This window comes from Pezoporus wallicus, unplaced genomic scaffold, assembly GCF_028554395.1.
Source record: "Pezoporus wallicus isolate ANWC-B61680 ecotype Strahan unplaced genomic scaffold, APGP_CSIRO_Pwel_v1 contig_6401, whole genome shotgun sequence".
Lineage (NCBI taxonomy): Eukaryota > Metazoa > Chordata > Aves > Psittaciformes > Psittacidae > Pezoporus > Pezoporus wallicus.
Window position 1 is genome coordinate 932663 of NW_026638608.1, and position 12219 is coordinate 944881.

At 39.7% G+C, this 12219-nt stretch overlaps 1 protein-coding gene across 6 annotated transcripts in view; it reads left to right on the plus strand.

Annotated features, from left to right (window-relative positions):
* The window catches only part of CABIN1 (calcineurin binding protein 1), a 108805-nt gene extending 104954 nt beyond the window's left edge, over positions 1–3851 (plus strand). For all 6 annotated transcript variants that reach the window (XM_057411383.1, XM_057411388.1, XM_057411386.1 and 3 more), the window contains 3 exons: positions 674–838; positions 2530–2756; positions 3245–3851. In XM_057411383.1, the coding sequence (XP_057267366.1) occupies positions 674–838; positions 2530–2756; positions 3245–3388 (536 nt within the window). In that variant the 3' untranslated portion in view covers positions 3389–3851. The remainder of the gene's footprint in view (positions 1–673; positions 839–2529; positions 2757–3244) is intronic.
* Positions 3852–12219: the final 8368 nt, after the last annotated feature.

Genomic DNA, 12219 nt, shown 5'->3' on the forward strand with positions numbered 1-12219 from the left:
TGTAATAAAGAGATTCTACGCACACATACATGGATTCTGAGTTACAAGCATTCCCAAGTTCTGGAATAGCAGACGGTGGGAATTTTAGACTAATGTATTTATAGAGATACAGTGGACTTATCAGTGAGAAGTCGGAATTTAGTGTTAACTTGATACTTATTTCATAAAAACCAGATTTGGCTCTGTTACCAGGCATTTCCTGTGACCAGTCTTCCTTACCAGTAAGGTGCACTTCAGTGTAGCATGTATGTGTGGTTGCAGATCAGAGGGACCACTGAGCACAGCTGGCTCATCATTAAGGGTGATGGATTTTGCTCTGCACGTGTGCTAGGTGTTTCAGCCTTCACATCTCCAAAGGGGAATGGTCAGTTGCATGTGGTTTTGTTGCAGATGTTCACAAAGTGTCATACACAGGAATTTTTTTCTTCCGCTTTTTAAATGACATTTACTAGCATTTACTTTTTTTAAGAGTTTGAATTGATGGCACGAAGTATGACAAAGTTGGTAATGTCATCTTAGCTTGCCAGTACTTAATTTCACTCAGTCATGTTACAGAAATAGAGCAAGGGTTAAAAAAAAATCCTACCAGTTGGTTAGACAGCAGAAGGATTAAGGCTTGGGAGAGAGATCAGGATGTCTCTTAATATCTGTGAATTGTATTTCATTACTAAAGAGGAAGAAGAGCTTGAAGTGCCTTTGGAGGGGCTTGGATTTCAGCAGCAGGAGTCACGGCTTTGTCAGCAGATGAAAATGGCAACTGTTGCACCCTCACCAGAGCCTGTTTGCTGGCAAGTGGAATCAGTGACCAGCACAAATTTGGGACATGTTTGTACCCAAGGTAGGAGCTTTCTATGCTTCAAAGAATTCTGAACATGCATGGTTAGATGCAGATCTAGGGATTGGATAGCTGTGATTCATATTCCTCAGTTTCTTTGCCTGCCTTCTAGTCAAGTATTTCAGAATGTAGAGGCATTCCTGACAATGTCCCAGCTTCCTGGGAAAGTGCCTTGTCATCCCTTAATGGTTATTCTTTTTGGTGCATGACTTGCATGTTAAATACCATGGCATCAGAGCCAAATCAAAAAGCTCATGGTACCAGGCCATCATGCTTTTGTAGTTTGTGCATCCTTTAAAGTAGAATTCCTCTTTTAATTGGAGTCTTCTGTGGGGCAGTACAACACTTCAAATGACACTGTTTGAATATTGAGCTGAAGGAAATGATTTTGTTTCTCCCTTATGTTCACTCAGTTTGAGTAAACATAAACCCAGCATTTCTGCAGTAAATGCTTTCTACCCCTCCTCTGCCTGCTTCCCAAGAGAAATAGGAGTTGGTGTTTTAATTGAGAAAGTGTAAAACTTGGTATTTCAGGCAGGCATAATCTAGATATTTATGTTTGGGGTATCTCGTTTTTCCTTATTTGTTGAAAGGGAGCTTATCCTATGTCTGATTACTGCAGCATATTTGGTGCTCTGCTCTGAAATGATTGGCTGCCCATGGAGACGGGTCACTGACCTTGATGGAAAGCTGTGCCTCATCTGCTGTGGCAGTTCTTACAATCTTGTGCACACTTGAAAATGCACAATTCAATTTTACATCCCTTAGTAGATAATTCAACTGCTGGTGGTTTTTCAGAATAGCATCAAGAAGCTGGCATTTGTTGTGTTTAATGTCTATCAATACCTGTTATTATCAGTCTGAGATAGACCGGTGTTTTCATTCACATAACTTCATATGAAGTAGCATTATTAGTAAGAAATTGAGAAATCTCTTTTAACCAATTCTCACTTTTAATGTGAAAGCTGGTTATTGTTGTGCATATATTATTTTGTAATGTGATAGTGGCTAGAGAAGGGCTGGATCCCTCCTTACTTCATGAGATGAGCCCTGTCTGAGCAAGCTTCCATTGGAAAGACCACAAACTGAGACACTTGAGAAGTATGTGGAAATGATTCTAACTAGTGTGGGAGACAGTGGCATGAGCACCTCAAGGAGGATTTTATGGCAGGATTTGAAGATAGCAATGAGGAAATTTTAATGGGTGTTAACATATGTTTTTATTAAATTGTTGTGGAGTTGCTGTCTCCATAATTAAAGAAGCAACACGATGGTGGGAGAAATTAAGACTCATAAGTAAAGCTAAGTAGCTTTATTTGTTGCACTAGAGAATGGAGAGGCAGTTAGAGAATGCAAAGATAAGATAATTGCATCTGAAACAAGAAGTGGGAAAATGATGTTTGCAGTAGCCTTCTACATGTGGCTAGGTCACTGCTACACTGCCACTTGTCATGCTTGCTCAAATTGAGCTTCTGCTGTCCATGAAGATTATTTTTTTTAAATTATGTCTGGTTTCCAGTTGTCATTATAGAATTTTGAGGCACTTTGTTCTTCTGTTTCTAAGCCTTAATTAATGCAATGCTTCAAGAAAGGCCTTTTGAGCCAGCCATATGTCTAGCAATGAACTGTTCCCTCTTCTTTGTGAAATCCTAGATAGCTTCCTAACATGCTTTTCCTTACTATTTTCTGTTTAGCCTCAAGTTCCAAGCCTGAACTCAGCTCCAGTTCACAGACTTTGGGAAGTCAGCAGAACAAGACAGATGGCACCCGAGTAAAAACTCGCATTCTGCCCAACATGCCAAAGCTTTTCATACCTTCATCTGTCACCAAATTTCCACCTGAGATCACTGTCACTCCACCCACTCCCACCCTCCTTTCTCCAAAGGGCAGCATTTCAGAAGAGACCAAGCAAAAGTTAAAGGTAATAAAAGGGAAACAGTAATTTTTTAGATTGTTTTTATCTTAATTCTACCCTTAATAAAATACTTGTATGAAAGGAGCAACAGTTCCTGACCCAGTTCATAGCCACAGATAAGTAGTAGAAGATGATGCTAGCTGTTAGCAGGAGCCAGTTTTTAAGGACTGGTGAAATATTGGCCATGGGTGAAATGATAGCTGTCCTAGTCCTTATGCCTATTCTGAGGGAATTAGAAAGAACTACAAAAATGGGTGAGTGAGCTAGTGCAGCCATTGCAATTCTTAGGCTAGTAGAAGCTACCAGAATATTGACTGTGGGGAAGCCTACTGGTAAATGTTATGCTGTTTCACATTAGGATGCCGTATCTTTAATTAGAAGTCAGAGAGCTACTGAATGTGAAGGGATAGCAACCAGTGGGCTTTTATCCCTGTGATCACGGGTTTATCCTGACTATTTAGCAATATATTCTCTCTCTCTCTTTTTGGGATCAGTCTGCTATTTTGTCTGCTCAGTCTGCAGCGAATGTAAAGAAGGAGAGCCTTTGTCAGCCAGCTTTGGAAATCTTAGAGACCTCAAGCCAGGAGTCCTCACTGGAAAGTGATACTGATGAAGATGATGACTACATGGACATATGAGTGAATTTTGGCCATCATCAACACCAACCATATAATCATTCTTGCTGTCAGCATCTCTGGCAGTTGAAACATCTTCGTTGGCATTACTCTCCATTTAATTGGCATCATTGTGTTCTTCACTTTCATTACCTTTTTATCACCACTACCACTTGTATTGCCTTCAAAATCTTCGCCATTCTCCCCATCATGGTGCTTGATGGAAAGAACAATTGTTTACCAGGCAGTTAATTCATTTGGACCACACTCTCACCTCTACCTTCAGCAACACAAGGATGTTTTGTGCTGCAGTTCACATCTCTCTGCTGTTCCTGCTTCTTCAAACCAGAGCCTTGGAAGTCACTCCAGTAGCTCTTTTCTTTAGCATTTTCTTCTGTTTAATTGTCTGATTGCATTTTGCCCACTAGTTAAGTTTTTCTCCCAGTAATTCAGCAACCTGTTGTCTGTCCAGCCATGCCATGGTTAGTCCAACCGTGTAGCTCTCTTTGGAGGAGAATGGAGGAGGAAAAATTTCCTGAGCTGGTGGATGTTTTAATTGTATCAAGAAAGTCTGTGGCTTTGTTGTGAGGCCAGAAAGGTGAGCTGAGAGTCTGTCAGGTCCTTGGCACTGCTGAGTGCTTTGTTGGAATTTGACTGTGACAAATAGGCAAAGAACCATCTTTTTCCAGGCAGACAGAGAGGTTGGCCTCCTGTTTGTACTCATTTCACACCGATGTACTTGAGTGTTGGCTTAAAGAACTGATCTTTCCAGAATTGTCTTACAGTCCTTTCTCTTCTGATGCCTTGGACAAGCATTTTGAATTGGGGGCTAGATGATATTTTTATGGAGGTATTGAAAAAACTTGAAAGGTTTCAATACCATTTCAGTAGTGTCTGTTTTTTACAGAATGACACGAAAAGGTGTTTTTTATCTATCTGCAGAGGGACTGCTCACAGTTATTTATATGAGAAAATAATGGTAACAAAGATCCTTGGGGGGTTTTTTCTACTGAATGTTAACTTTGTAAAATAATGACCGCAAACCATGCAAAAAAATGTCACACACTATATATACACAGGTGTGCGCCCACACACATATATATATGTGTATGTACATACATGTATGTATATGGAAAAAGAAAATGCATACAGCTTGCAATGTCGGATTTCTTTGTGTTTGGGGGAGGTGGTTTTCTGTAAAATGCAGAGCTTTGTATAAACTTTTGGTTTTTTTCTAATAAAGTTGAAATGTACTGTTGTCTCTGTTCCTCTGAGAGGGCAAGGAACCATGCTGCTGGAAAAAGTACTATTCCTCCCTTTTGTTTCATGGGTAAGAAAGTAGTGGAGGAAGGAGGTGTGGGAAGTAGAAGCCTCTTCCTTTTCTGAAGACTGCAGAGCTCTTCAAATGGGTTTGGTCTTGTGTGATCTAGAACCTTCGTCAGCCGGTGCTGCCAAGATTGCCTGCACTGGGTTCACTTCCCCAGTAAGACACGGTACGAGTTCTTTTTCACCTATGTGAGTATCTTTGAATGCTAATGAACAATACAAGGGCAAAGACAGCATGTGGTTAATGAGATCACATAAAGTATTTGGCTCTGCAAATTAGCATTTAATCTACTGTTACAGTGATCGCTCTCATTCACTGTAAGAATGGTAAATAGAGCGTGGATTAAAAAAAGCAGCATTACACTTTGTATTGCAAGCTTATTCTCATAGTCTGGGTTGTTTGTTCTAAACAAAATGTAACTTGTAAGCAAGTGAGCATGTCCATATGTCCATCTTGGGTGTATTAGCAACTGTACTGTAACTTGTGAGAGGTGAGCTGAATGCAGCTGATGTGGAAAAGAGCAGGTAACTGAATGGTAAAAGGAAGTGGGTATTTTCAATAGTAGTATGTTTTCAGTGTTGCGCTTTAATTTGGGGTGAGTTATAAATGCAGTGTCTAATATACTTTATATTCATTGATTGCTAATAGGCTAAGATAGCTGTCGATAATCAATCATCATCTTTATTTGTTTTAGAAGATGGCACAGGAGAAAAGAAATTGGCTTCTTACTGAGAAACGGAGCACAGCTCAGAGGATGTAGTTCTCAACGGGGCTTTTTCACCCAAGTAGAACAGACTACAAAGGCTTTTTGGCTAATGTGTATTCTTAAACGTGTGGCTAACTTTAACGTCACATTTAAATTCTCAGGTCTGTACTTCTATTTTGGTCTGATGTATGAAGACAAAGCATTTGATTTTCTTAATTGAATCTGGTCACTGAAAATGATTGTTATCCTTTATTGTTCTGAAAGATTCCTTGGCATTAAGCATTTTGCCTGGTTTTTTTTTGTTTTTTTTTTTTATCCAGCGCTTGCTAAAATGCCTGATCTTGAGCTTTCTTTTGACTTCTGGTCCTGCTTTTTGAGAAGGATTTAAATTTTTGCTGGTTAAGGAGCAAAAACAGTAAGTGAAACTGTTCCTGTCAGTCAAGAAAGCTAAACTTTGCTGATCTGTCCTAAACTCATTTTAATCTTCAAACTATGCAACTTGTTTTATCCTATATTCAAAACTCTTTTCTTTTTTTCCTTTTTTAATCTATGTTCTTTTATTCCCATAATGCTCTTGGGTAGCTCAAGGATTTTTTTCTCAAACTCAAGAAATTACTGAGACCAGATTACACAGGTCACCTCCTTCAAATTCTGCCCTTCTGCTAATGACTAAATAGTGTGTTGCTCAGCTGTGGGCCATCTTCAACAATGGCTAAAGCAGCTGTTCTTCATATAATATATTCTTTTGTGAAAGCGTCTCTCTTTGCAGTTTGTGTAGTTCTTCAGTTCAAGAAGACATATTCTGGAGTGAAGATGCCAAGATCACTGGATGCGTCTACATACAATGTTTGTCTGAGGCACCATCTCTAAAGATACTTGGAGCAAGAACTTCGAATCCTTACAGACAGAAGTATTCATTAATTTGTCATCTTTTGAAGCCTGGCAATACAATTTTGCGGAGTTTTCAGGGGGAAAAAACACCATTATGGTAAAAGTGCAGTTAGCTATGTGTTTACTTGAAGTAATTTCCTTGATTTCAGTCTAGTCCTAGTTGCAATACTTGAAATCCAAGTATAGGCAAGGTCCAAGTTCAGCAAATCAAATGAAATGTAACATCTGCCTTCAGGATTTACAGGATAACCATTGCTTTTGAAATCTTGGTTTTCCCAGGTTTCTTGCTCATGTGCCAGACAAATAAATGGCAGCTGCTGAAGTGTATTGCTTTTGTATTTGTTCAGTTCGGTTGGGTTTTTCCTTGTGAAGTTATGGGGACAGGAACATAAGGTCTGAGGTCTGTGCCCAAGTGGGGTGAGAAGGAGGCTTTTACTTTTCCCCCATTTCCCCCCCTTTTTTTTTTTCCTCCTGTAATTGACTAAAAAGCAAGTCCTTTTTGGCTGCTGAAAAGCCAAACTGTTGGAACTTGCAGGCAAATAACAAAAAAGGTTTTGTTCCAAAGCAAATGGAAGAAGAAATTATTTTGAGTTGGGTGTTGAGAGTAATTTGTAGATAGTTGATAGACTTTCTGTGCCATTACTGGGCATCATTTTTACACATGGTGAGATATCTTACACTGATCACCATTGCTGAGGTATATAGTACTGGGAGTAGGCTGTGCTTAATGCAGTTGCATTTCCTGGCACAAGGTTTATATAATTTATGTAATAGTTAAGACCATCAAGAATTTATGTCTCTGAGGCAAGCACTAATGTTTTACTAAGAATAAATTTTGTTGGGCTCAGCTGTCATTAGTGGCTTCTGCCCACTGTCTGCAAAATGCTGTTCATTTCCTTTCACAACCAAAACATCGCGTCAAGGAAGAAACTAAGTATCTTCCTCAGTTTTATTTCATGCTAGAGTTTGTCAGTTGTTGTCTCTGTGGTTTTTTTTGGCTTGGTTTGAGGTTTTTTTGAGAGGGTTTTTTGTTTGTTTGTTTGTTTAATTAGAATTAGGTGTCCTCATGAATAATGACATCAATGTCTTTTGCAGCCAAAATATACCATATGGTCAGGGAGCAAGTGACCAGGAAAAGATGAGGAAGGGATGGCAGCCAAAGCTGATTAAGACACAAAACGAACTGAGTGGAAACAGAGGGGCCAGGTGAGAACAGACTAAGTCTTACCATCGAGGGCAGGGTCACACCTTTGTTAAATTCAGTACTCTGGTTTTGGCGGTACTGATCCTCCAAGTGGTACTGATATTCCAAGTAAGGTGAAAGAATCCGTGGTGTACGTAGTTTATATGCACAGTGTTATCTACCAAGCAGAGACCATTTCTGTTCCTGCAGGTGCTTGTCATATTTTTTAAGGAAAAAAAGGTGGCAGGGTAAATTAGTTGAGATGCTCAGAAGAAAAGGCAGCAGGCATAGATTTTTGTCATCTCTTACTTAGTCATGCAAAGCTGGGATGAAGAAGCTTTGTTCTTGAAGGTGAAGATGATGGCAAGAGCTTCAGTGTAGGTGTTGAGTGTTAATTGCTGTCTTTCCCTTTCTTCTAGCTGATGACTAGGAATCCACTAATGTTAAGCTTTGAAGCATGCGTCAGGATTTTAGGAGTAACCTTGGGATACTGTATATAGCACAGGCTGTACGAGCCCAAGTTTTGCCTTTATGAGAACTCCCTGTGAGACTCTTGAGATGTTGTTGCAGAGCACAGTCCAACAGGTAGCATTGCGAAGGGTGACAGACCAGGATGTGAGGTTTGTTGGCATCTGGAGGACAACTTCACTTGAATGGCTCTTTCATATTAATACTTAACTCCAGGTAAATCTCACCAGATGTTAATGACATGTCTCCTTGAATCGTCATCTTTTGTTCTGCTGCTGTTTATCTAATGCATGTATGAGGATGACACCCCATAAGCAAGCATTTGTTAGCCAACTCCAGAGCCCCTCTTCCACACTCTTCAAAGCTGTCATATCTGCACCGAGGTTGGAGAGCTCTTTGTTCACATCATGTATCTTGCTGCCTGTGGATTTCTTTTGGCCACAGCTGACCCTTAGAGTTGGGGCCTTAGAGACTATATATGGAACGTGAATGTTTGCTTTCCCCCCCACTACCCACAGGCCACCTCTGCCAAGCACATGGGGGTCAATCCTTGCGGATTTTCTGATGCAGGCTCAGATGGCAACCTTGCAATGCTCACATGAACCAGCACAGTAGCTATGGATGTCAAGGAGCTTTTCTGTATATTATCTCAAAAACTTCTTCCATCCTGTGGATGTGTTTATCCCTAATAAAATGACATCTGTGAATAAGAAGGCGGCACGTGGTGGGTCTGGCTGGAGTGCAGTCTCAAGGCTGTGGTCACCTCTCGATATAGCCGTATGTTCGAAGTTCATCCTCTCAGTTTGAGAGCTACGCTGTCTGCTCTGATAGCACTAGAGGGGGCCCTAGGACAGAGAAGAAAAAGGGAAAATAAAAAAGCCGGGGGGAAGTAGGGTTAAAAACAACCACCACTGCAAAGCCGAGGATGGATGACCAGGACCTGTCTTTAAACTACTGAAATACTAAATTACATTGCTAGTTTTGACCTCACTTTTAAGGGCCTTCTGCTACTGTACCATAGGTCCTTTTCATAATGTATGGTCTGGTTCAAAGCAGAGGGAATGAGAATCCTCATAGTCAGTTTACAAGATTCTGGCCATGTTCCTGGCCATAGCAAAAAACCCCAAACCCACAACCTCACTGTTTCCATCCTACAATTAACAGGAGCACAGCTTCACTATATACTTGCTTTTCACATGAACTCTGTTGGCACCATAATGGTGTTTTTCCTTTATTTTTTTTTATTTCCCTATAAAAAGTCTCCTGGGTATTTTCCATTTTCTCAATATGCAGCAAATTATAATGGGGGAGAGAAAGAGCATCTTTTGGCACTTAATCTTGTGTAAAAGGACCCAAATAATGCTTTCAGCTTTGTCAGTGTAAATCCTGATTAATTCAATCCTAGTCCATCACAGTGGCATGGAGTTTGTACAAGCGTTATGGGTCCAAGAATAGTGACAAAAATGTAACCCAGGGATCTGTAAAGTGTTTTGAGGTAGTTCTGTTAAAGTAAAATTCTACTTAGGGACAAAAATGTATATGAAAACGATGGAAGAAGTGTATAGCTTTCAAGCTTGGAAAAAACCCTTATATACAGTCTGCTATCTAAAGTACCCTGGAGAAAAGAACATACTGTAGTCATCTGACAGAAATGCACATGAAATGGGATGGGGAGATGGAGCTGAGGCTACAAACTGACTGCAGAATCACAACAACAAAGTAATTTCTGTGAAGGGGAAAAGTAGAATCACACTTTTGTCTGCATTTGAGATTTATCTGCGCAATTAAATGATTGTGTGCATAGCTCGGTACAAAAACATTAAATTATATAATCCCAGTGGGAGGAACACTTTACAGTCTCTCTGAGTATGTTGTCTTATTAAAGGAAACTGCTTATCTAAAACCAAGTCAATGTACGTGGTGAAAAGTAGGTTTTGCCCTCAGATCAGACATGGGTATATCCATCTCAGTTTTTTTTCAGCCAGTTTTTTTCTCTCCCTTCTCTTTCAGAGACCCTGCAAACAACAGTGAATTCCAGTATAAATGGAATATAAACAAAGTTCATATATGGTATAAACATATGAGAACCGCAGTGGAATGGTATTCATATAATTTTAGTTAGAGTGATGTTATTCTAACTACAAGTGAAAGGCCATGTAACAGACAAAGGTATTTTAGACTTAATGCTTCCTGTGTTAATGCTTAATTGTTCTGTGTAACTACAGTTAGCTTAAGAACCTGTCCTACTTATTCACACTCTTTTACTCTCTGAGGTATTTGGCAGATAAATAGGACTGTTGACAAGAAATAATAAGCAATTGAGTTTTATTTGCAAATACGCATTGCATGAACCATTATCTAATACAGCACTGAACACATACTGTTCAGTAATAATTAGAAAAGGATGTGGTATGAGCAAAAAAGCTTTATTCTTTAGAAGTGTTCTTTGATTCCTTGTAATGTAAGTCACACCAGAGGTTTCATTTCCTTAAGTTACACGCTAAAATGTATGAAGAGTCACATTTTCTCTTCTAAATGCATGGGTATATATAAAATGTAATTTCTTCAATATGATTGCAGTGATAATTTTCCCCTTAAGAGATGGCATTAGATATAGTCTCAAAGAATACCGTAACTTGTTAATTGAACTGCCATATAAAACCACCATCCTATATGAATGTCAGAAAGCAGTAGTTTTGAGTGTGGAAATTTGTCACTTAGGAACGTCTAGACTGTATATTAGTTTTCCATTAAGTCAAAGTGGGTTAGAAAAAAAGGTTTAGAAATTCATAGTGGAAATTATTGAGCTTACATCAATTTGCAGCACTACACCCTCAAGTAATCGGTGCAAGTTCCAACAAATCACAATGCTGCTGGGACTTTCCCAGTAGACAGCACTGCTGGAAATGCTTCCTATACTTAATAAAGAAATGGGCTTTCCTGGGAGCAAAACAAGGAGTCTGACATGTTGTCTCACAGTAAAGAGCACCGGTACAAGATGATTTTTGGCTTGGCTTTCTTGAACATAACAGCTTGGGATTGCACATCATAAACTACTGCTGCAAAAAGAAGTGCAGGAGTTTCTGCTTTATAACCTGGGTCCGTTGATCCCCTTGCTTTGCTAGTGTAAAGAAGCCTCTGAATCTGCTTGTGCAGTTAGAAGTAGGCATTAGCATCTAGGCAGAGCTGTCTGTTCACACTTTAGTTGTGAGAAGACAGACATAGGTCTTTCTTTGGAAGCTGAATAAGACTAGTGTATGTACAGGGACATGCTTGCATGCACCCTGGTGCTTTTCGTTGTCTCTAAAGTCAATCTTCAGATGAACTGAGCAAAGACTCTCCTACAATAGCTAGTTCTTCCAGGCCTGTACTTCTCTTTGGAAGTTTTTCATTCCAAAGCAGGTTTTCTCCATGTGAGAAGGAAAATGGGAAAGCAGTGCAGTGTCAGGGTCGTTTTAATTCCTTGATGTCCTCCACTGCCTCCACCTCGGCCACAAAGATGTCCCTGTTCTGCTGGGGTGGCAGGTGCTGAGCCTGGGCTGAGCATTGCAGCCCTTCATCTGCAGGAGCAGAACACTCCCCGCGCTGAGCTCCTTGGACGTGTGTATTGGCAGCTGTTAAGGGGCAGACACAAGGTCCTTTAACAACTGCACATAATTCAGATGACTTCTCTGGAAATGCTAATGTATAAGTGAACAAGTTCACTTTTAGAGACAATTGATAATTCAATTAAAATGTAAGAGTAAATAGAATGTGCTTATATGCACTCCTTGCATTTGCTTTCTTAATAAGTTGAACTTCTTGCCATTTCAATGAAACTCAAATACTTACATTACCATTCTAATGCCTGGTTTGTGTGTATGGTCACATTTCAGTAGTGACAAAGCGCAGTGTAGCAACTGTCACGTTACCTAGTACTGTGAAGACAAGTAGCTGTAAAGAATATGAAAATAGGGAAATGTTATTCCCAAGTGCAGACTGTGCTGGGGAAGAGGGGGACATGAGAAGGATGATATTTCATCTAAAATACATGTCGGGTTCAACAAGGTACCTAAATATAAGTACAAAACACTACTACTGGTGACAGTGAAGATAGCAAAGGGCATCATCAGCTCTATTTCACCCTAGCCTTACACTGTGTACAGTTTCTCTAGTGACCTAAAGTCTTTCTTCAACTAAAATTTCCATTGAAACCATGTGCTTTAAAATAAATACATTTAACTTCCTTTGTACTCATAAATGCAAAATTTCACAGTTAACCACTGAAAAATGAGAAAGGC